This window comes from Sminthopsis crassicaudata, chromosome 3, assembly GCF_048593235.1.
Source record: "Sminthopsis crassicaudata isolate SCR6 chromosome 3, ASM4859323v1, whole genome shotgun sequence".
Lineage (NCBI taxonomy): Eukaryota > Metazoa > Chordata > Mammalia > Dasyuromorphia > Dasyuridae > Sminthopsis > Sminthopsis crassicaudata.
Genome location: NC_133619.1, coordinates 226037229 through 226058809, shown reverse-complemented (window position 1 = coordinate 226058809; position 21581 = coordinate 226037229). Strand labels below are relative to the sequence as shown.

General features: G+C 33.6%; 1 protein-coding gene across 2 annotated transcripts in view; it reads left to right on the top strand.

The window, feature by feature from the left end:
- HADHA (hydroxyacyl-CoA dehydrogenase trifunctional multienzyme complex subunit alpha) overlaps window positions 1–21581 on the top strand; it is a 59758-nt gene that overhangs the window by 32919 nt on the left and 5258 nt on the right. For both annotated transcript variants that reach the window (XM_074300102.1, XM_074300103.1), the window contains 5 exons: window positions 104–160; window positions 1042–1151; window positions 7369–7503; window positions 9871–10042; window positions 14280–14366. In XM_074300102.1, the coding sequence (XP_074156203.1) occupies window positions 104–160; window positions 1042–1151; window positions 7369–7503; window positions 9871–10042; window positions 14280–14366 (561 nt within the window). The remainder of the gene's footprint in view (window positions 1–103; window positions 161–1041; window positions 1152–7368; window positions 7504–9870; window positions 10043–14279; window positions 14367–21581) is intronic.

Below are 21581 nucleotides of genomic sequence, written 5' to 3'. Positions count from 1 at the left end.
CTTCACACTTTCATTTACTTTTATTACACTTTAATTTTTTTTTTAATTTTTGCAACCTTTTAAAATTGTAATACTGAATATGTGCTACTATTATGTCTTTCAGGTGGTGAGGACTGGAATTGAACATGGGGGAGAAGCTGGCTACCTCTCTGAATCCCAGGTAAAAGCAAATATGTAGAACTATCCTTCTTCCTTTGTATTAGGAAATTCCATGTTTTAATTATTCTAATTCAGTATAAAGCCCAAGAAACACACTATAAATGAGCTCACTAGATTGTTTGCTTTTCTTCAACTGTTACATACATGTCCTTGCACACCCTTCTTCTACATAGTAGGTGGCATATATATTTAAATATTTGGAATATTGGAAGGTAGGAAGTCAACATTGCTTTATAGTAGCAATAAAAATTTATTTACAATACAAGGAGCAAAAAGCATAGCAGTTAGAAGAAAAGCAAGAGGAAAACTGCTTCAAGAATTATTCATTGTATAAATAGTAGTTCCCAACTTCTTTGATTAAAAAAAACCTTGGGAGCCACAGAGTGCTCTAACCATATATGTGCATTAAGCATTGAAATTTTGAGTTACTTGAACATGTGATTTCCTTGGGAAACTCTCTACAAATATAGATAAATATAGATGGGAAAATATTCTGAACGTTATAGATTTTCTTAGTTGGCACTTAGAGGAACTGAAAAGTTCTTGGACTTAAAACTCTGGACATAATAGCTGAGTTCAACTTTCTATCCACTAATTCATCCTACCTCTTGATAGAGAAAAAGAAGCCAACACAAAGTTCCTATGAATTCAGTAATGCTTTGTTATGGATTTGTAGTTTATTAATGAATAATACTAAGAGTACAGCTGTTATCATAGAAGCCTATGACATTGTTGACATTTTTTTAAAACGTCTTCATATTCAAAAGGTTAAGAACTAATGGTATGTAATTCATTGTGGTCAAATCAAAAAACAAATCTCTTCTGATCAAAAGAATCTATATCTTAAATGTATTCCTTTATTTGGTTTCCTTCACTTTTTAGAAATTTGGTGAACTTGCGATGACTAAAGAATCTAAAGCTTTAATTGGTCTCTACCATGGTCAGGTTCTTTGCAAGAAGAATAAGTTTGGAACTCCACAGAGGACTGTTAGGTGAGTCAGATGCTAAACCGGAAGAAACACATAATTGGTTAGGGAGCAACAACTCTCATGAATTCTTGTTTATTTTGTTTGTTTGTTTGTTTTTAACACTTTCTTTGTCTTTTTCCTCTATTCCTACTAAAAGTATTGGCTTTAAAATCTCTATCCTTTCTTGTTTTTTGTTTTTCATATCTTGTTACTTCCACAGAGGTTATTTATTAACAGTTTCACTTGGAAGAAATCAAACTAATGTTTGTGAAAAATACATATGTTGTGAAATTTTCAAACTGTCTTTAAGATTTAAAAAATCCTAGCAAACAGGACCTGCTTCAAAATAGGATATACAGCTTTGATGCATGCAAAAATTCAATTTTTCCATTATATTCAGTGTCAATGATTAGTAATTACAGAACCAAAAAAAAATCTTGCACCATGTAAAGAGATTTGTATTCATATTCCTACTTCATACACTTGTCATTCATAGGACATTTTCTCTAACCTGTTCTGTGACCATTTAGTTCCTTTTCAGTTTATCTTTGAGTTTGGAAAAGACAAAATAGTATAGTAGAGAAATTATTTGTGCTTAATTTAACTGTGTAACTTTGAACAAGTAACAACCTCCCTTTAGCTTTACTTTCCTCCTATGTAAAAGGAGGGGTTAGATTAAGTGATATATCTCTAAGTCCTAATCTAAATCACGTAGTCCCTGGGTCTGAATTTCCAGAGAAAGCATTTTTAGAAAATCAGAAGCATGGCTTATTGCTTTTTAAACCTGACAGCTACCTATTCCTGCTAAAATGTTTAAAATTTGTATTCTGCTTGAGAACCAAATGCAAACAAGTTTCTCATTACCTGAGAAATGATCTTAGTAATTGCCTCTACAGTTTTTAATGGCTGTTAGCGTTAAACTGTATTTCGAGGATAAGAAAGAATGGTAAGGATATGCATTTAGGGTAATATATGACATATTACATATATGCATTTCATAATATTCTCTAGTTTTGTACTTTATAATCTCTATATACATATACTTACATGTATATAAATAAATATATACACACATACATTATATATGTATATATATAATGTATGTGTATGTATATATATATATATATACATACACACACACACACACACAGAATGTAATAATATGTTCAGGATATAATATAGCTGGATATATTGAAGCTTGTGTTTTGCCTAAGTCAGACATTGAGGAATGGTTAAATAAATTCTGGTACCCAAATATAGTGGAATATAACTGCCATAAGAATTGACAAATATTAAGACTATAAAGAATCATAAGTGGTTTATATAAACTGATACAGAATTCAATAAGTAGAATCAGAAAAAAATATACACAATGACTATAGCAGTTAAATGGAAAGAACAGAAAGAAACTGATAATGACCAAATTTGGTTCCAAAAAAAGAGAGATTTAAAAAATGGAGTCTTCCACCTGTCTTTGCAAAGGTAGTGAACAACTGATGTGGAAAATGGCATATTCTGTTATACTCAGTTGATATATAGGTTAATTTTAGTGAAATGCCCATTTTTCTTCTCACTTAATGTAAGTAATGATTCTGTGGGTAAGAGTAGGAGAACAGATATATTTGGAAATGGTATCAGTAAAAAAGTTTTAAGTAGAGAATGTTGTGTTTAACATAATTGACAGTTGTGAACCCATTATTTGTTGAGCTGGGGAAGCACATAATAAAACATTGTATTAATAAGATTAATCTGACAACTACAAATAGATTGAATTGGAGAGCGATACCAGTTAGGATTCTCTTACAATAATTTAAGTTTGAAACGATGAGAGCCTGCACTGGATTTGCCTTGGGAATGAAAAAGTGAAAAATGTCATAGATATTTTTATTAACTATCAAATGCTAAATTTGGAACATTTTATTTTATTTTTTTAATTATACCTTTTTATTGACAAAACATATGCATGGGTAATTTTTCAAAAATGATCCTTGCAAAAACTTCTGTTCCAACTTTTCTCCTCCTTCCCTCCACCCCTCTCCTAGATGGCAGGCAGTCCCATATATAAGCATGTTAAAGAATATGTTAAATACAATATGTTATGGTCCACACTCATTTCCCATAGTTCTCTCTCTGGGTGTAGCTACTTCTGTTTATTACTGGTCAATTGGAACTGATTTGGATCCTCTCATTGCCGAAGATAGCCACTTTCATCAGAATTGATCATCATGTATTGTTGTTTGAAGTGTATAATGATCTCCTGGTTCTGCTCATTTCACTTAGCAAGTTCATGTAAATCTCTCCAGACCTCTCTGTATTCATTCTGCTGGTCATTTCTTACAGAACAATAGTATTCCATAACATTCATATACCACAGTTTATTCAATCATTCTCCAACTGATGAACATTCACTCAGTTTCCAGTTCCTTGCCACTACAAAAAGCGCTGCCACAAACATTTTGGCACATATGGGTCCCTTTCCCTCCTTTATATCCCTCTTTAGGATATAAGCCCAGTAGTAACACTGCTGGATCAAAGGGTATGCACAGTTTGATAATCTTTTGAGCATAATTCCAGATCAATGTCCCAGTTCCCTTATCCCTTCCAATATCCATCATTATCTTTTCCTGTCATCTTAATCAATCTGACACTTGTGTAGTGGTATCTCAGAGTTGTCTTAATTTGCATTTCTATGATCAACAATGATTTGGAACACCTTTTCATATGAGTAGAAATAGTTTTAATTTCATCCTCTGAAAATTGTCTGTTCATATGCTTTGATCGTTTATCAATTGGAGAATGGCTTGATTTCTTATAAATTAGAGTCAGTCCTCTATACATTTTGGAAATTAGGCCTTTATCAGAACCTTTAACTATAAAAATGTTTTCCCAGTCTATTCCTTCAATTTGGGGCATTTTAAAAGCCCATGAAAAAAAGAAAACATATGCCGTCCATAACATTGTTACCCAGAGATATATCACCAGAAAGAAGGAACCTTATCAGTACTGTTATTCTCAATCAGAATTTACTATATGCCAGGCATTGGAAATACAAATACAAAGAATGAATATCTGTTTTCAATGAATTTATATTTCACTGGGGAAGAGAAGTATATATAAAATATATACTGCATAATTATAACATTAATAAATACTTATATGTGTATGTATAATATATACATACAATTACACGTTTGTACAATACACACACATGAAAATTTGAGCAGAAATGATTGTGATACAATCTGCTGGAGAAGATAGAAAGGTATCTAGTGTTTATATAAAGGGGTTTCCCTTGGGAAAGACGATGGCCACTTTTTTGTCAGAGATTAAAAGAAAGCAAAAAAATGAGAATGTCAAGGTTTTTTCAGATGAAAATGAAAGAAGGAGCTCAAATTGGATGGCCTCATTTTTTCAATTTATAGAAGCATTGTCCTCAACTCAAGGGGAGGTTGAATAATTAATATAAATTTGTAATGTCTTCAGTCAGCACAGTTTTGAGATTTCTTCCAGCTTTTATTGACTACTTGTGAGTAAGAGTGCAGGTAAATGGTGGCAGTAATTCACTTTAGTTATGCTTTAGCTATAGAAAAGCAGCAGTCAAGGGATTCAAGAGCAGAGGATAGAATAAGAATAGAGTTGAAATGGCTAACTGCTGGAGAGGTTGTGATCAAAGAGTTTGGGGAATGCCAGTTTCTAATTAGAGAATTGAAATGTTTTGTGTAATAGCAAGTTCGAATGTGTGAACTTTCTTGTGTGTTGCTAATGTGGAATTTGGTACTTAAAAGTAGTTTGAGAAAGTGGGAGGTCAGGGAGTTTGAGATCATTTAAATAAATATTAATCTCCTGGTATGTGAGAAAAGGAAAGGAAGATGATGACCCAGATGTTGAACTTCATAGAAAGGAGGAAAAGTAACTTGAGGGTTAACATTCTATAGCTATAAAAATTAAAAAATTAAAATATTCTACAGCTACAGTAACAGTGAGTAGAGGATTTTAGCTGTGTATATTTCACAAGAGGAAATGCATGCTTACTAAGTGAAGCAAGTAAAGGAAGAGTCTGAAAGTAACAACAGTATTCCAGTTCCCTCCCCTCCAAAATAGTGTAATAGGTAGTCAAGGTAGTTAGAGAAGGTACATCTAATATGGTAGGAAATAGGAGGTAAAATGTTACCTGAGGCCAGCTGGATCTCTCTGAGGTCTAAGATATGGTTAAAATATGGAAGAAAGAAGTCTGGAATGAAGGGGAGTTTGTTCACTATGGAATAGTAACTCTAGAGGGCACAGTATAAGTGGTGGGCACTATTAGACTGAACATGGATAAAGTTAGGTTGGGGATATGAGCATGAGACAAATGTCTAAGAGACATTTCAGGAGACAGTTTTCTCTTGAATGACTGCTGATTAATTTAGAGAGAAAAATGGGAAAAGCCAAAGGGATAGTAGTGGATGATATATGAGAGAAACAATTTCCAAGGGGTACAAAAAAAAGATTTGAACAGGATTTGGTCGTTCTTTACCTGGGAAGCAGGGAGGGGTTGGGAAGAGTAAAATTTTGGAGGATGGTGAGAGGTAGCCTCCTGAATAGTTCCCTTGAGCAAGTGACTTAGCTAACCTCTTCTTGCTTTAATCCTCATATGTAAAATGAGTTATTGGAGTAGATGACCTATTCACATGAATATATTTCTACGTGGAAGTCAGGCCTGGGTCAGCAAGGTACAGGTATCTCTGTTGTCCTCTGATGTGGGCTGCTGAAACCAAAAGACATACAAAGAACTTAAAGCTAAATTAAAAGAGAATTTGAGGAAATAAATAAAGGAATTGATGGCTAATTTTATTATGGATTCAAAGACAACAAGAAACATAATTTTGTGAAATTCTTGTGGTATGCAAAAGCATTGTGAAGATAATTGCAGTTTATATGCTAACTTATGCTACAGAGGATGAACTAGTAAATAACTCAGGTACCTTCCCCCAAAATGAGCTTTAGGAAAAGATAGTAAAAATATAGTTCATAATTAGGAAATGAAAGAGACCAGTATTTCTGTGGTATCCTTCCAACTATACAGATACTTTTTCCCCCAGAAATTTAAAACTGCAAAAGATGTGATAAACACAAAACTACATTATAGAATATAAAATTGACTATACTTTAACATATGTGGAATTTATTTCTTTTTTTAAATTTTTTTTATAATATTATCCCTTGTATTCATTTTTCCAAATTATCTTCTCCCTCCCTCTACTTCCTCCCCCCGATGACAGTCAATCCCATACATTATACATGTGTTACAATATAACCTAGATACAATATATGTGTGTAAATACCATCTTCTTGTTGCACATTAAGTATTAGCTTCCGAAGGTATAAGTAACTTGGGTAGATAGACAGTAGTGCTAACAATTTACATTCACTTCCCAGTGTTCCTTCTCTGGGTGTAGTTATTTCTGTCCACCATTGATCAATTGGAAGTGAGTTGGATCTTCTTTATGTTGAAGATATCCACTGTGGAACTGATTTCTGATTCATATATATATATATATTTTTTTTTAATCAGTCCATCCTCTAGAAGAAAGGACACAATGACCAGGGACAAAGAACAAAATTAAAAAGACACATTGGAGCTCTGACCTGACTTATTCAAACATATTTTGATGCCAAAAATTAATAAAGAAAAATCTTTGCCATTAATTTTATTATTTCATGTTGAGGTTTGATATAAAGTTACCACAAGGAAGCCAGTTAATCTCAGAAACTGTCTCAGCTAGTAAACATTTGATCTACTAGTCAAGCAAAAAGAAATGACATCCAAGTATAATGCCAGTTTAAACTACAGACTCATTTAAGAAATTACAGAGCAGAATATTGGAATATGAGGTGCACCTAATGAAACAGCAAAAAGTTGATAAAAGTCTGAGGAAATTTGACAGGAGTCCCAAATTACATCATGTTATTCCCTAGGCCATATTATGAATTTCTTTCAGATAATAGTTCTTATGTCTATATTTCGTGTTTTTCAAAATTTATCAATTTAAGCAAAATTTTAAAATTTTAGAATTTACCAGTTATTAAACATTTATTTAGAGATACACTTCATTGTATGACCAAATAAGTGACTTAATTTTTGTTCTTGCTTTAATTAATCCCCAGCTTGCCTACTAACTAAAATATTTATCTTATGAATTGTGTTTGAAATAAGCAAAAATTGAGATTTAAAATTCAAATCACTATCCTCTTGTCTTAGGCAATTATGCATTCTTGGAGCTGGTCTTATGGGAGCTGGCATTGCCCAAGTTTCTGTAGATAAAGGACTGAAGACCATACTCAAAGATAATTCAATAGTGGGTTTAGGAAGAGGACAGCAGCAAATTTTCAAAGGGTAAGTCTAAAGAAGATAGTCTTAAGTCTCTCTGCATTGTCTTGCCTGAAAAAAGGAAGTTTCTTTATGAGGAAAAAAGAAATTTCTCACTTTCCAATATCTTATTTACCTTAATTTAATTTTAAAAAATTCTGTAATTGTATAATTAACCCAGATTCTCTTTGACTCTTAATAATATTATCTCTCATATTAGAAATGATGATGTGATTTTGTTGCCTGCCAATAGAAGAAATTGATATCTATACTGTCTACATATCTATATAATTAAGGTTATTCATTTTCAAAAATATCACTTATCTTTCCCTTTAGCATCAAACCAGAAACTCTAGGATTCATTAGTTCTAATCTGACTCCCATGAGAATGGTATAGTATTACTGAGATAAGGCTATGTACTTCTTCTAGCTTTCTATATTTGTGGAAAAACACATTCACAGGTAAAATAATACAGTAAGTTAGGGTGGGACTAGGTTTGGATGTCAGGGACCTAAGAGTTTCAAGACTAATATTTAAGTGTAGAGTGGTAAAATGGTAATTGTAGTTTCTGAGTAGACACTTATTCTAGGATTTAAGAGCTGCCATCACTGTCTTGTCTTTGAAATTAATGATCCCATTCATGTTAGAGTGAAAAATAATTGGGCACAGACATTTTGCAAATTTCAGAACACAAGAGTCTATTCTCTTCTTGGGTAATTAGTTCACATTTATGTGATTGAAGTCATAGCCTTTAACTAAGTGAATTATTATTTTAATTTAAAAATAAGTGAATTTAATGTTCTCTTACAGCAGAAACCCCCCCCCCTATGATGCTTGTATCAGATTGTTTGCCATCTTGAGGAGGGGAAAAAAAGAAAATTTAGAATTCAGAATCTTATAAAAATTAATGTTGAAAACTAAAAATAAAAACTAATAAATTGACATCTGATGACAGATGATATTTTCTATCACATATTGGTAGATGGAAAGGTTAGGAGAAAGAATCCTGGACCTAGATTTAGGAAATATACATTCTAGGCTCAGTGCTCTTGCTTCCTGGCTGTATTACCACAGAAAGAACACTTTCCTCCTGTGGACCTCAGTTTCCCTACCTGTAAAGTGGTGGGATTGATCTAGACAATTTCCAGGGTCCCTTTTGACCTAAATCCCACAAACTTATAAATTCTCTGGAATGAAGACTTTGCCATGGAAACATCTTTCAGGCTCTACCTATTCTTGCATTTCTTACAAATAGCTATAAAACTGTTCTTTATGGTTGTCTTCACATCCTCCTTTTCTTAGGACAAAATTGTTTTTCTTCTCTCTGATCCATTATCCTTATTCCAATACAGTATGGTTAGTTTTATTTATATAGGTATCCCTGCCACCTCGTGGGAATAGGTTTTACTTATTGAGGTAGGGTGGGAGGATTTAAGATTATAGGAACTGGTCATTTTTTTCCCCACTTGGGAAGCTTTTCTCTCTTAGCAATATATTTTATGAAAAAGCAGTTTAGTATATGTGTACACATATTTTTATATATTTATATATATTATATATATATACACATAAATTTATATATGTCATATGACATCTGTCAACAAGGCAGCAGAGTGCATAATATAATGCTAAATTTGGAATTAGGAAGACCTGCATTCCAATCCTGGTTCAAATACAAATTATGTGACCCTGAGCACAGTTACTTAGCTTCTGTTTATTCCTTTGTAAAATGAATCTCAAGACCACCTATCTCATAAGTTTATTTTAATCAGATGATATAGTGGCTGTAAGGTACTTTGCATATCTTAAAGCATATATACATATTAGATATTATTATTGTTAATATGAAAATAGGATGGCTTTTCTCTGACACCAAAATTTTCCTATCCCTTTTTATTCTAGGAGCATTCCATTCCTTTAGTATATACTTCCAAGTTCCCTCAATATAATTCAAACCCAAAACTATTCTCTTTTTAAATTATTTTATGGAAATGTTGAATTAATGGGTATATTAGGTACTAAATCATATTCATTCTTAGGTTTCTTTTTTTTCCCCTCTAAGGCTGGGGTTAAGTGACTTGCCCAGGGTCACACAGCTAGGAAGTGTTAAGTGTCTGAGACCAGATTTGAACTCGGATCCTCCTGAATTCAAGGCTGGTGCTCTATCCACTGCGCCACCTACCTGCCCCCTATTCTTAGGTTTTTAATACCCATTGTAGGCCCTTCCCTTAATAATATTGTGCTTTTTAAAAAATGTACTAGAACTACAAAAGGCTTTTTCTGCCTCCTGCTATTTTGTTAACTATGCTACTTTCTTTTTGTAAAAAGCACTTAGACTTTTTTGTAATGGATTGTTTCTATATAGTACACTAACTGGCAATATATTTTCTCAGGTTGGATGAAAAAGTGAAGAAGAAGACCCTAACATCATTTGAAAGAGATTCTATTTATAGCAACCTGACTGGGCAGCTTGATTATCAGGGATTTGAAAAGTCTGACATGGTGATTGAAGCAGTTTTTGAGGACCTTGCCCTTAAACACTCAGTTCTAAAGGAGATTGAAAAAGTAAGTTATCAGCTTTTTCCTCAGGGCACCAGATATAGTGTATTGCAGGAACCAAAAGCCCTAACTCTTACTAAGTAGAAAGGAATTTGGAGAAATTCCAATATTTTAACAAAATTATTTAGGAGCAAGCATTTTAAGTTATAGATTTCAAATCAAACATCTTCTGTTATGTGTATACAGTGTGGAGTTCTAAGTCTTAAAAAAGAAAAAACAACAGTTGATATTATATATAGAGAGATATAGATATAGATATATTGGACACAAATTACTTCCCACTACTAATAGTAATCAATCAGAAATTATTCTCAGTATTTTATTTTGGAAGACATGGCTTTGATAGGAAGGAGTTGTGGGTCCAGAGATAAACAGCTCTGTTTTGGTTATCGTTAGTTTGTATTTCTGTTGACACTTTCAGATCTATATAGTCTTTTATTAGACTAAGCAATAAAGTTCAAGGAAGTTAGGAAGATTTTTGTATTGTATGTAAATGACAGTTAAAACTGAGAAAGTAGATAATATTACCAGAATCCTTAAAGCAGAGAAGAGTAACAATAATAGTCTTGGGGATTCCTCTGGTCTCTATCTATCTGCATTCATTCATTTTCTCTCTCCTCCCTCTTTCCTTTCTTGCTCTCTTCTTCTTTCTCTCCCCCTCATTCCCAATAAGTTCTAAATAACATCCAAACAAGATAGCCAGAAAGCACAATAAACTGGAAATTGAAAGCATGGTGTCAGAAACTTTGAGAAAATGTCTAGAACTGAAATGAAGAAATGCCTTTTTTATTTTGTCAGTGTAAACTCATTTGTTACAATCCCTTCTATGGAATAGTTGTAGTGGAAGCCAGAATTAGTGGAAGAATTGCTCATAAGGAAATGTAGAATGAACCAGGACCAAGGAATACAATTTGCAGAGGTAGATTTTGATTCAGTATAAGACAAAACCTAGTAACTGCTAGAACTGTACAAAAATAAAATAAATTTCCATGGGAAGTAGCAGAGATCATTAGAATTCTTCAAATAGATGCTAAACATACTTTTGATAGTGATTAGAATAGATGATCATATCTAGTGATCTATGATCACTAGGGGTCATATAATACTAAGATTATGTGATTTTGTGAGTTAATTTGAATGATAGTTCTTCCTTTTTGCCGCTGCTCTTTAAAATGCCATGGTAGTTATTTCTTACATCTTGCTTCCTATCATGTATGCTATACTGCAGTAATGTTGACTTCGTTGTTATTTCTTACACAAAATGCTCCATCTCCAGACACCAGGCTGTTCCCCCTGCCTGGAATACTGTCTCATCTCTGCTTCCCTGAATTCCTTCAAGACTCATCTTCCTTTCTTGATCCCTCTTAATCCTAGCTAAGACTTCCCCCTCTTGATTATCTACAATTTATTCCTTATATGCTAGTTTGTACTCAGTCGTTTTCATGTTGTTTCCATCACTAGAGCTCCTTGAGAGCAGAATCTGTCTTTTACCTTTCTCTGTATCCCCATTGCTTAGCCTAGTTCCTGGAACAGAATAGGCTCTTAATAAGTACTTATTTACTGATATTGACTGTAATGCTAAGTTGCAGTCTGGATATCTGGGACCAGAAAAAGGCTTAGTTAGTTGGTAGCTCATGTTTCTCTCTTTAAAAGGAACAATGATATCAGCTATGGGGAGATAATAGGATCTTGTGGGGGCAGGGCAGGATAAAGATATCTCTTGGCATAAAAAAAAAAATAGGAATGAAGATGGGCAGAAACTAGGAATCTCAAGAAACAACAAAGTTGAGAATCTTTATTCAATAGTTGTGCTTGTTTGAGAGAGGCACAGGGCTAGAAACTCCCAGCATCTTTGCAGAATAGCATACTGCACAATTCCAAAAGGAAATGTGCTAGCACCTTTTCATCCAAAGCAATACCTCCCCATCTAGGATTCATCTGAATGTTTTGTGTTGCTATAAAAGAACTGAGCCCTTCTTGAAATGTTCCTAAGCATCCAAAAGTACCATCAATTACTGCTAAAGGTAGTGTTGGCTCTTCTCCCTTCTCTCTGAGAAGTTGTCCTCTTTTTATGACCATAACAATTTCTAATTGGGTATTTCTCCCCCTAACTCATGTGTCCTTTCTCTGACCCAGACTATATGCTAGAATTCAAAATATAATTTGTTTCTTTTGTAATTCTTTGTATCTTATCTTTATGTATTTAAAATATAAAGTGCATTTTTTATGAGAAAAAAAAATCCATAGGCCACATTCCCAGAGGAGTTGATAACAACAATCATTAAGTGCCCCTGCTCTATAAAAAGAACCATAAGTCTTCTATACAAATCCAGCAGTTCAATGGGTCTTCTTCCCACCCTTTTTTCTTCTGCATCATATTTTTCTAAATAAAGGCACAGGTTAAGTTTCCTCTCTTCCTCTTTGGAGTTTCCTTCATCTGTTTGTCCCTGCAACATCTCTACTTTTTTTTTCCCTAGTACAATGAAAAGAACACTATTCATAGACCATAAATATCTTATGATAGGCAAGTTGCTTAATCTCGCTAGCCCTGTCTATAAAATAAAGAGGCCAGACTAGATGATGTCTACAGACCCTTTCAGATCTCTATGTATGATTTTATGATCTCTGAAGATTTGGATGGGCATACTTCCAGATCTTTCACCTTCTTTAGCATGGAGACCAATTTGTACTTTGGAATTGACAACAGCAGCAATACAAACCTAGCACAGTCTGCAAATCATTGCTATAAAGCAGAAATTCTCAAGTTTACTGCAATTGTTGCTCATGCTTTTGGCTAACTATGCACTGTTCTAAGGCTCTTTACCTTTTAATATTTGTTGTCATTTTCTGATTCCTATATTCAGCTCTTGTCTATGAGGTCTTATTTAGAAATTCAGCTTCCGGTCATTCTCTTTCTTTCTCATCTTAGTCACACAGGTCCCAGACATAATCTTTCTTCTTGACTTTTCAGAGATTTGCTTCCATCTGATTTCAGGGGTCAGTTAATTATAAATCAAACATACCTAGGTAACTTTAATCTTAATCAGATATCTGCTCCATGTTACTATCATACCTAGTTTTTGGTTATCATTCTTTTATGAAATTGATTTTTTAACCTTTCATTTACATTTCTACCTGTCGAATTTCATTATCCCATTTTCAGCCTATTATTTTAGCCTGTTAAAGCATTTTGAATGTTGATTCAGGTGGGTTTTTATAGATGTTGAAGCTTGATTCTGATTCTGTCCTCTCCTAAATTCCTCCTAAATTTTTGTTATTTTTAAAACTGATAAAATGCCTTGTTTTTCAGACAAGTCATTGATAAGTGTTGGATATGACAGAGTTGGACAGTTGCAAAACACTGAAATTCTACTAGAGAAGACTGGGTTGACAGAACTATGAATTGAGTGTTGATTCTACTATGCTATTAGTTGATTTCTGTAGTCCCTTCTGCTTTGTCTTTTAAAGTTCTCTAGCTGAAGTTTCCAGACTCTTACTGTTATGTAATTTGAGAGAATAATTTCCTCCTCATCATCATACTCTTAATTGGTCATTAGAGTATGTACTATTTCTGTTCAGTACTTAAGAAAACATATTCTTCCTTTCTTTAACTATGTGCTTTCCCTTTCCCCCAGACTAACTACAAATTTTTCTCTTATGTGAGTTCAGGAGACTACATATGCAGTTAGATTTGATTTTTAGAGGTAAATCACAGAGGAAATAAACTTAAGCTTTAATCATTACTTGTTAGTTGCACATCTAGCTGTGGTTCTATCTAACTTTGTGGTCATCCAATCCATATTTAGCCATCTTAGCCATAGTGATACTCTGGGAAATTTTGTCAGAGGCTCTGTTAAAAACAAGATATAACTTTCAAGATAGTCAACAAAAAAATTGATCGATCATCTACTTTGCCTGTCTAAGGTATTATTGTCCTTACCTGTCATTCTAGTTGTAATCAATAAAGGATGAGATTAGTTTGATATCATTCATTCTCAATGAATCCAGGTTGATTCCAGTGATCATTATTAGGTTTTGTTTTGTTTTGTTTTGTTTTGAAGGCCCAAAAACCAAGTTTTATTTAGGATATTATGGATACCTTACAACAATAAATGGTAACTTCAATCAGGACAATATCGAATGAACAACTGGATTGAATTATTTTGATCGTCTTTGCTCTGGACTCTTTAGGGACACATTTATGTATATTCTTAATGCCTTTTGTTTTGTTTTGTTTTGTCAGGTAGTTCCGGCTCATTGTATTTTTGCTAGTAACACATCAGCTCTCCCAATAAATGAAATTGCTTCTGTTAGCAAAAGACCTGAAAAGGTAAGTTGTTGCCCCTCCTAAGTTTCTAATTACATTTTGTGTAGTTTCATAAGTATGTATTACTACTTAAAACTTTCTGTAGAAGATAGAAAATGGATGGTCTTTGGGTTATGAGTTTCCAAAAGGATGGGAATTATTGATTGGTAAAAGTGAGGTATGAAATAAACCTTTCCAGAAAGACTGAAGCTCTGACCTCAAAAGGCACTGTATGTACTTTCTATGTACATGGTTTTGTTTTGTATAATGAATACTTCATTGTATCTCATTTCTCCTACTAAATCATTATTATTGTTATTATGCTTTGAGAGTAACCATCTTATTTCTTTTTGTATTTCCTGTAGCACCCAACACAGTGTTCTCCATATACTAGGCACTTAAAGTGTGACTTATGCTAAAAAAATTTTTTATCTGTGTAACATTGTTTAGTTTGAAAAAATACTCTACCTAACAAAATTACAGTTGATATATGATCCTTTATGAATTGCAAAGCAACTTAGAGGCATTCTTATTTGGTCTTCAGGGAAATTCTGAGACATAACCTAAGTAAGGTTTTGAAGGTGTGTCCTATAGCTAAATACTCCACTTTTATAACTCCCCTGAACACTCAGTTCCATTTGACCAACTGTTTGCTGGACATGCCATCAAAAATCAGTACATCAGTATGTATTTCATATTCAACGCATCCAAAAGAAATTTTGTTTTCACATCCACCTAAACTTGTTCTTCCTCCAAACTTAGTTGTGTTGAGGGTACCACTTTCCTAAGGGTTACTCAGGTGTGCAGTTTCCAAGTGATCTTTGTTTCTTCTCTCTCCCTTTCCTTCATCATTTGCTATGTTTTGTCATTTCTGCTTTCATAGGAGTTCTCACCTTTCTTTCCCCTCATACCACCACTACTTTTCAGTTAGTTTTGTCATTGGTCTTCCTACTTCTAGTCGCTCACCTTCATCTTTCCAATCCTTCAAATAGTTGCCAGAGTAATCTTCCTAAGGTTTCATATATGCATGTTACTTCCCTATTAAAGAAACTTCAGTGACCCACCTCCCTCTTGTCTTCCAGATTAAAAAATAAAGACTTAGCCTGGCACTTAAAGCCATTGGTAATTTGTTTCCATGCTATCTAGGCTTATTTCACATTTCACATTCTCTATATTCTCCCTATTCTATGCTTCAACTAGACTAGTCTGTTAACTGTTCTTCAAACTCAGCATTCAGTTTTTGGTCTCTCTGCTGACATAAGGTAACTTTTTCATTACTGGAAGTCACTCTTTCCTCATTTCACCTCTTAAAATCCTGAAGACTCCTTTCAGATGCCTATTCTTCTATAAAAATCTTTCCTTGATCACTTGCCTTAGTTTTTCTCTTTCTTTTCATATTACTTAATTTTTATTTATGTGCATTCATGTCATATGCCACTGATAGATTATAAAGTCCTTAAGAAGTCCTTCATATGCCTTTGTATTCCCAGCATAATGCCTTTAAATTCACAGTGAATATTAAGTATTTGTTCCTTTAAAGTAGGTTATCCCCATTTTATGAGAAAAGAGACTGAGATTCAGAGCTCAGTGAATTGTTTATGGTTAAGCAGTAAATGGCAGAGCCAGCTCGTAAACCAAATTTCCTAACTCCAGATCCAGTGTTCCAGTTACTTCTAATCATAGAAATGAAAGGTTATTTAGACCTAAACAGATGAAGAATCATTTTATTTAAAGTACAGAACCTCACTTAATAGGGAACTAGTGATATGCCCAGTTTTCTGACTTACATGCCTATTGTTGAATTGGGTATCTAAGAAAAGGCCTCCAGAGAAGATGTATTAAGCACTTTCCTTAGTAAAGCAATAACAATCCAGGACTGATTTGGTGGAGAAAGAAAAAGCATTTTATTGAATAGCTAGAAAGGGTTGTTAAGAGAGGAAGAGAATCACTTCCAGTTGATCAATGATGGACAGAGGTAGCTGCACCCAGAGAAGAAACACTGGGAGGGGAATGAAAATGTTAGCACTAATATCTGTCTGCCCAGGTTGCATGTACCTTCGGATTCTAATGTTTATTGTGCAACAAGAAAATGATATTCGCACACATGATTGTACCTAGACTATATTGTAACACATGTAAAATGTATGGTATTGCCTGTCGTCGGGGGGAGGGAATAGAGGGAGGGGGGGTAAATTGGAAAAATGAATACAAGGGATAATATTATAAAATATATATATATATATATATATATATATATAATAAAAAATAAATAAATAAATAAATAAATATGAAAACAAAAAAAAAAAGAAATATTAAAGGAAGGACATTTATATTGCTCTTGGAATTAAGAACTCTAGGAATAAAAGCTGTCTGCTTATGCATTAAAAAAAAAAAAAAAGAGAGGAAGAGAATGGGACACTGAAGTTTTCTCTGGACATTTAGAGTAGTATGCAAGCAAATACTGTTAGCTAAAGTGAATGAGAACAATTAAGACATGTCTATACAGAAAAAACAAGGATGCTGGGGAAGAAAAACAAAGTTTCAGAAGATTGAATGAAGATTGCTGTTGAAGAAATTGATAGTATAGGCAAAAGATTGGGTAAATAGCTATTTTGGGACTATAACTATATAGACATAGAACTTCAGGCTTTGACACAAAAAAAGTCATTAATGTCAGTTCACATTTGGAGAATTCCTAATCATGTTGGGGTATTTTGAGTTTTTGCATAATCATTCAGTATAAACTAATCATGGTGGAGCCACTTATTTAATAATCTCACCTATTAAGAAGTCAACTAAAATCAGAAAATAAGCTAGGAAAAAAATACATTTTTGAGCAGTCAAAATAGATACTTTTCAGGGTCCACATAAAAAAGCCTATAGTACTTTATTCTTAGGAGACCATCTTATTTTGAGTCTCTTTGATCCTTTTTAGACACAAATCTAGCAAATTAAAGCATTTTTTAGCTTAAAGTTAATGAGAAGCACTGATTAGGAAGGGCTTGGGAATTATTATAGGTGACTAAGTAGCACCAGTGAAAAGAGTGCCAGGTCTGGAGCCAGGAAGACCCAAATACAAATCCAGTCTCAGACACTTACTGCCTGTGTGACACTTCACTAGTTTCCCTCTATTCTTCATTTGTAAAAATTAGCTGGAGAAGAAAATGGCAAACCATTCTAGTATCTTTGCCAAGAAAATCCCAAATAGGATCACAAAAAGTAGGACATGACTGAACAACAAAAGGGATTTGCTACAGGTAAACAAACATACCAAGAGCACTGAGAAGTGGGAGCTGACAGTAAGAAAAGAAACAAATTAGGTGCGAAGTCTAGGCTATTGTAATTATAATTATAATGTATAGATAGCTCTAACCTCTGAATGCTTTGTTACTTTTATTTCTTTATTATAGTACAAAATAGTTGATGTTAATCTTGATAATTCTTGAGTGATCAAGAAATAATTGAACTATTTTCCCTTGCTCCTTGTTTTTGAGGCCAAGGAAGGATATAATGCATTTTACTTAATCTCAAACAAAAATGATTAAAATGAAAAATTGACATTTAAAGAAGTTAGCTTTACTTATCTAGAAATACTACTTTTGTGGAACATACCATGATTCTGAATAGTTACACATATTGTTATATGATCTCTGTATTATAGCTTGAATCATAAAAAAGTATCAAAATTTGAGTTAGATTTTAAACTGAGTGATAAGCCAGAGAATGTATCTATATTCACTTGTCCATCTGAAGGATTTCCCCCTAAATGTAAAGTAAGTTCTTGGGGCCAAGTGCAATTTTTTTTTCATATCTTTAGCACCATGAACAGTTCTTAGGATATGGTACTTAATATATGCTTTTTGAATTTAACTAAATGGAAGGATCTTATTATGTAGATAATTATGTTCCTTTGCCTCCTGTTTCTTGAAGAATATTCTGACAGGTGGCCTAACTGTACTGCTTCCATGGCATTCCAATTGGCCAGTCTGCCTATCTGGTTACTATTAGGAAAGGAAATTAGCTTAGCATGACCAGCAGGTAAAGCTGTGGCAGCTTATTGCTTGTTGCTTTCTTTCCAAATGTTCATGAACCATTTCTCTAATATTGTGTTTGAGAATTTTGCCAGGATTCAATCAGACTCACTCAACTATAGTCTGCAAATCATTTCCTTTCCTTTTTTTTTTAATTGAAATTTTAAAAAAATTAAATTTTTTCCAACGAACAAAAATTGATCTTGGCTGTCTCCCACTTCACCCCCACTGTTGGAAAATATGGGTTGTGGGGGTTAGGCAGAAACAGAAAAGAAAAACAAATCCTTGTAATAGATATGAATAGGCAGACAAAACTTATTGAGGTATTTTTTCAATTCTGATCCTGCAGCACCTCTCTCATTCTCCCATATTTTTCAGAGATTCACTGATAGCATTTTAGTAATCATATCTTCCTTTTGTTTCATTATCATTGGATATAGTTCACCAGGACCTGGATATAATGTAAAAGACACAATGCACACATATAAAAGCAGAATCCACAACTAGAAAATCCAGCTATTCCTTGTTGTTCTTCTGCAAATCTACTCTGTCTTTTCCCTTTACAGATAGTTTCTCTGTTCTTAGTAGTACAACTGAATGTATCTAGTGAATACATGCATACACAATGAATGGTGATGATTATGCTCCCTAGAACTTCTCCTTTGTTTCAAATTCCTATCAATTTCCAGATAGCCACCTCTATTTCCTTCAGCTGCTTCCTTGGATTCTGGATTCTATGATGTGACTATGACTCCCATGCTCAGCTCCCTATAATAATGCTCCTTCTTGCCTTCCACATTCAGACTTCTTTATTTAACATTCACAATTGTATCAGACTACTTTCCTAATCTTATGTAAAGATTATAAAAATCTTATAATGGGTAATCTCTACCTATTTTGTACTCTGACCTAATTTATTTTCCTTGTCATATACTTCTTAAATTTATTTATACTATTATTTTGTCTAATATTTTTCTTCTTTTCTTTCTTCTGTTTTAATCTCTGCCAGTTCTTGAAATCCTAACTCTAATAGTGTCCTCTTCAGGAAGATTTAGCAGATATCTTTATGCTGACCTCTCCCCTCCCCCAGTTCATGATAACTTTTCCCTTCTAAGTCTTTACATTGCACTTGTTCCTTTTCTTATCTGCTTATTTTGTGTATTCACTAAGCATCTTAATCCCCCAGCAAAACTTTAAGCTCCTCCAGGGCAGAGCCTTCTATCTTTTTTAAAAATCCTTTCTATCTTTTTTTTTTTAATCTTCCTCAGTGCCAAGGTAATAATCTTTATATCATAGGTTCTTAGTAAATGTTTGTTAAACTGAGTTTGAATGAAAGCTTGTTTTTCAACTATTTTGAAGAAAAGTAAGAGCTAAATTTTGAGGTGGAAGATATCTAACACAATATTTAAGAAGTAGTTTGTGTATTCAGCTCACCAAACATTTTCTAAGTGCCTAATATAAAACATATTAGGTAATAGCATGCAATACTTGGTGTGACCCTGGGCACATGAAACATATTAAGGAAAATAGAGAAATTCGGATTGAAAATATAGAGGTGGGAATCCTCCTAGAGGTAATAGGTCAAGCCTTAGAGTAGGATAAAATCTTTAGAACTTAGAGAAAATATAGTCAAGAATAGAGACTTAGGAAAATGCCTGACTTAAAGAGGGCAAGAGAAGGAAGTCCCAGTAAAAGAAACAGAAGTAATCAGAGAGAAAGGAAAACCAAGCAAAGATAACTCCACAGAAGTCAAGATGTACTTTATAGCTAAAAAAAAAAAAAAAAAAAAAAAAAAAAAGCCCAAAGAATAAACTATAAACTTTGGGAATTTGGGGGGAAGGCATGGGGGCTTTTTTGAAACCATAATCTTTGAATTGCAGGTCTTTTATAGTTCTATAACAAAGCATAATTTCAGCTTAATAGAACCGGTAAAGACACTGTGCTAGATGCTGGTGATACAAAGATTCTTTTTTTTTTTTTTTTTTTTTTTTTTTTTTTAAATGAAAGTCTTTTGCCCTCCAGGAGTTATGCTCTACTGAGGTAAGAGGTATATACCAAAGATGACCTATCAGGGAGAGAATGATAGGGACAAAGGTGAGATCAAAACCAAGTGCTTAAAGAAAATTTGAGAAAGTAGAAATGACCATTAGCTTGGGAGATTAGGGAATATTTCATGACAAGGAGCATGGACCTAAACTGTGTACATTAAGAATTCTGAAAGCCAGAGGTAAAAAGAGTACATTTTAAGCTTAGGAAACTTCCTGGGTAAAATGGGAAACACCTAATTAAGTTTAGAGAATAACTATTAGTCTAGTTTATCCTAAATATTAAGTGAAGGGAATGATTTTAAATAAGGCTGCAAAGATAGCCAAATTATAGGAATTCTTCAATGTTAGACTAAGCAGTTTGCCTTTTAATTTTTTTGTTTGTTTGGTGAGGCATTTGGGAATTAAATGACTTGTCCAGAGTCATACAACAAGTAGTATTGAGTGTGTGAGGCCAGATTTGAGCTCAGATCCTCCTGACTTCAAGGCAGATGCTCTGGCCCCTGGACCCTCTAGCTGCACCCGTATTTTATCTTAGAAACAGGAGGGAGTCACTAACAATTTTTGAGAAGGAGATGACAAACTGGTAGCATAGAAAGTTGGTACTTTTGTGTAGGATGGATTGACTAGAGAAGAACCTGAAGTTAGAGCGACCAGTTAGATGACGATTACAACAATCTAGGCCTAAACTAGGATAGTGGTGACTGAGTGAAGAAAAGATATTTACATTTACAAATATATATAAAAGCCCTTAAAATATTAAAATTTCATATAAATATCAGTTATTATTCTTTTACTTTTTTGACCCCACTAACCCATTCATTAATTATCAAATGAATTCGATTTCCATGAAATTTCTCAAATCTCTTTTCTTCACTCAGGGAAAGGTGGGAGAAAAACAGTTAACATAGGTAGTTTTTTTGGAATGCAGGTTCCTTTCAAAAATTTTTTACATAAAGTTAAATTTGTATAATGTGAATTTACATAAAGTGAGAATTGTTTGTGTTCCAGTATGTTTGGGATAGACAGGAAAGGTCTTTTAGGAAAAATTAAAGCGTAAACATTCTTTCTTCGGCTCTTGACATTGACAGACATCATCCCTAGTCCTGACAGACTGCCTAGCAAGAAAAACCTCTTGCATTAAGGGAGCCTAAGGATACTAA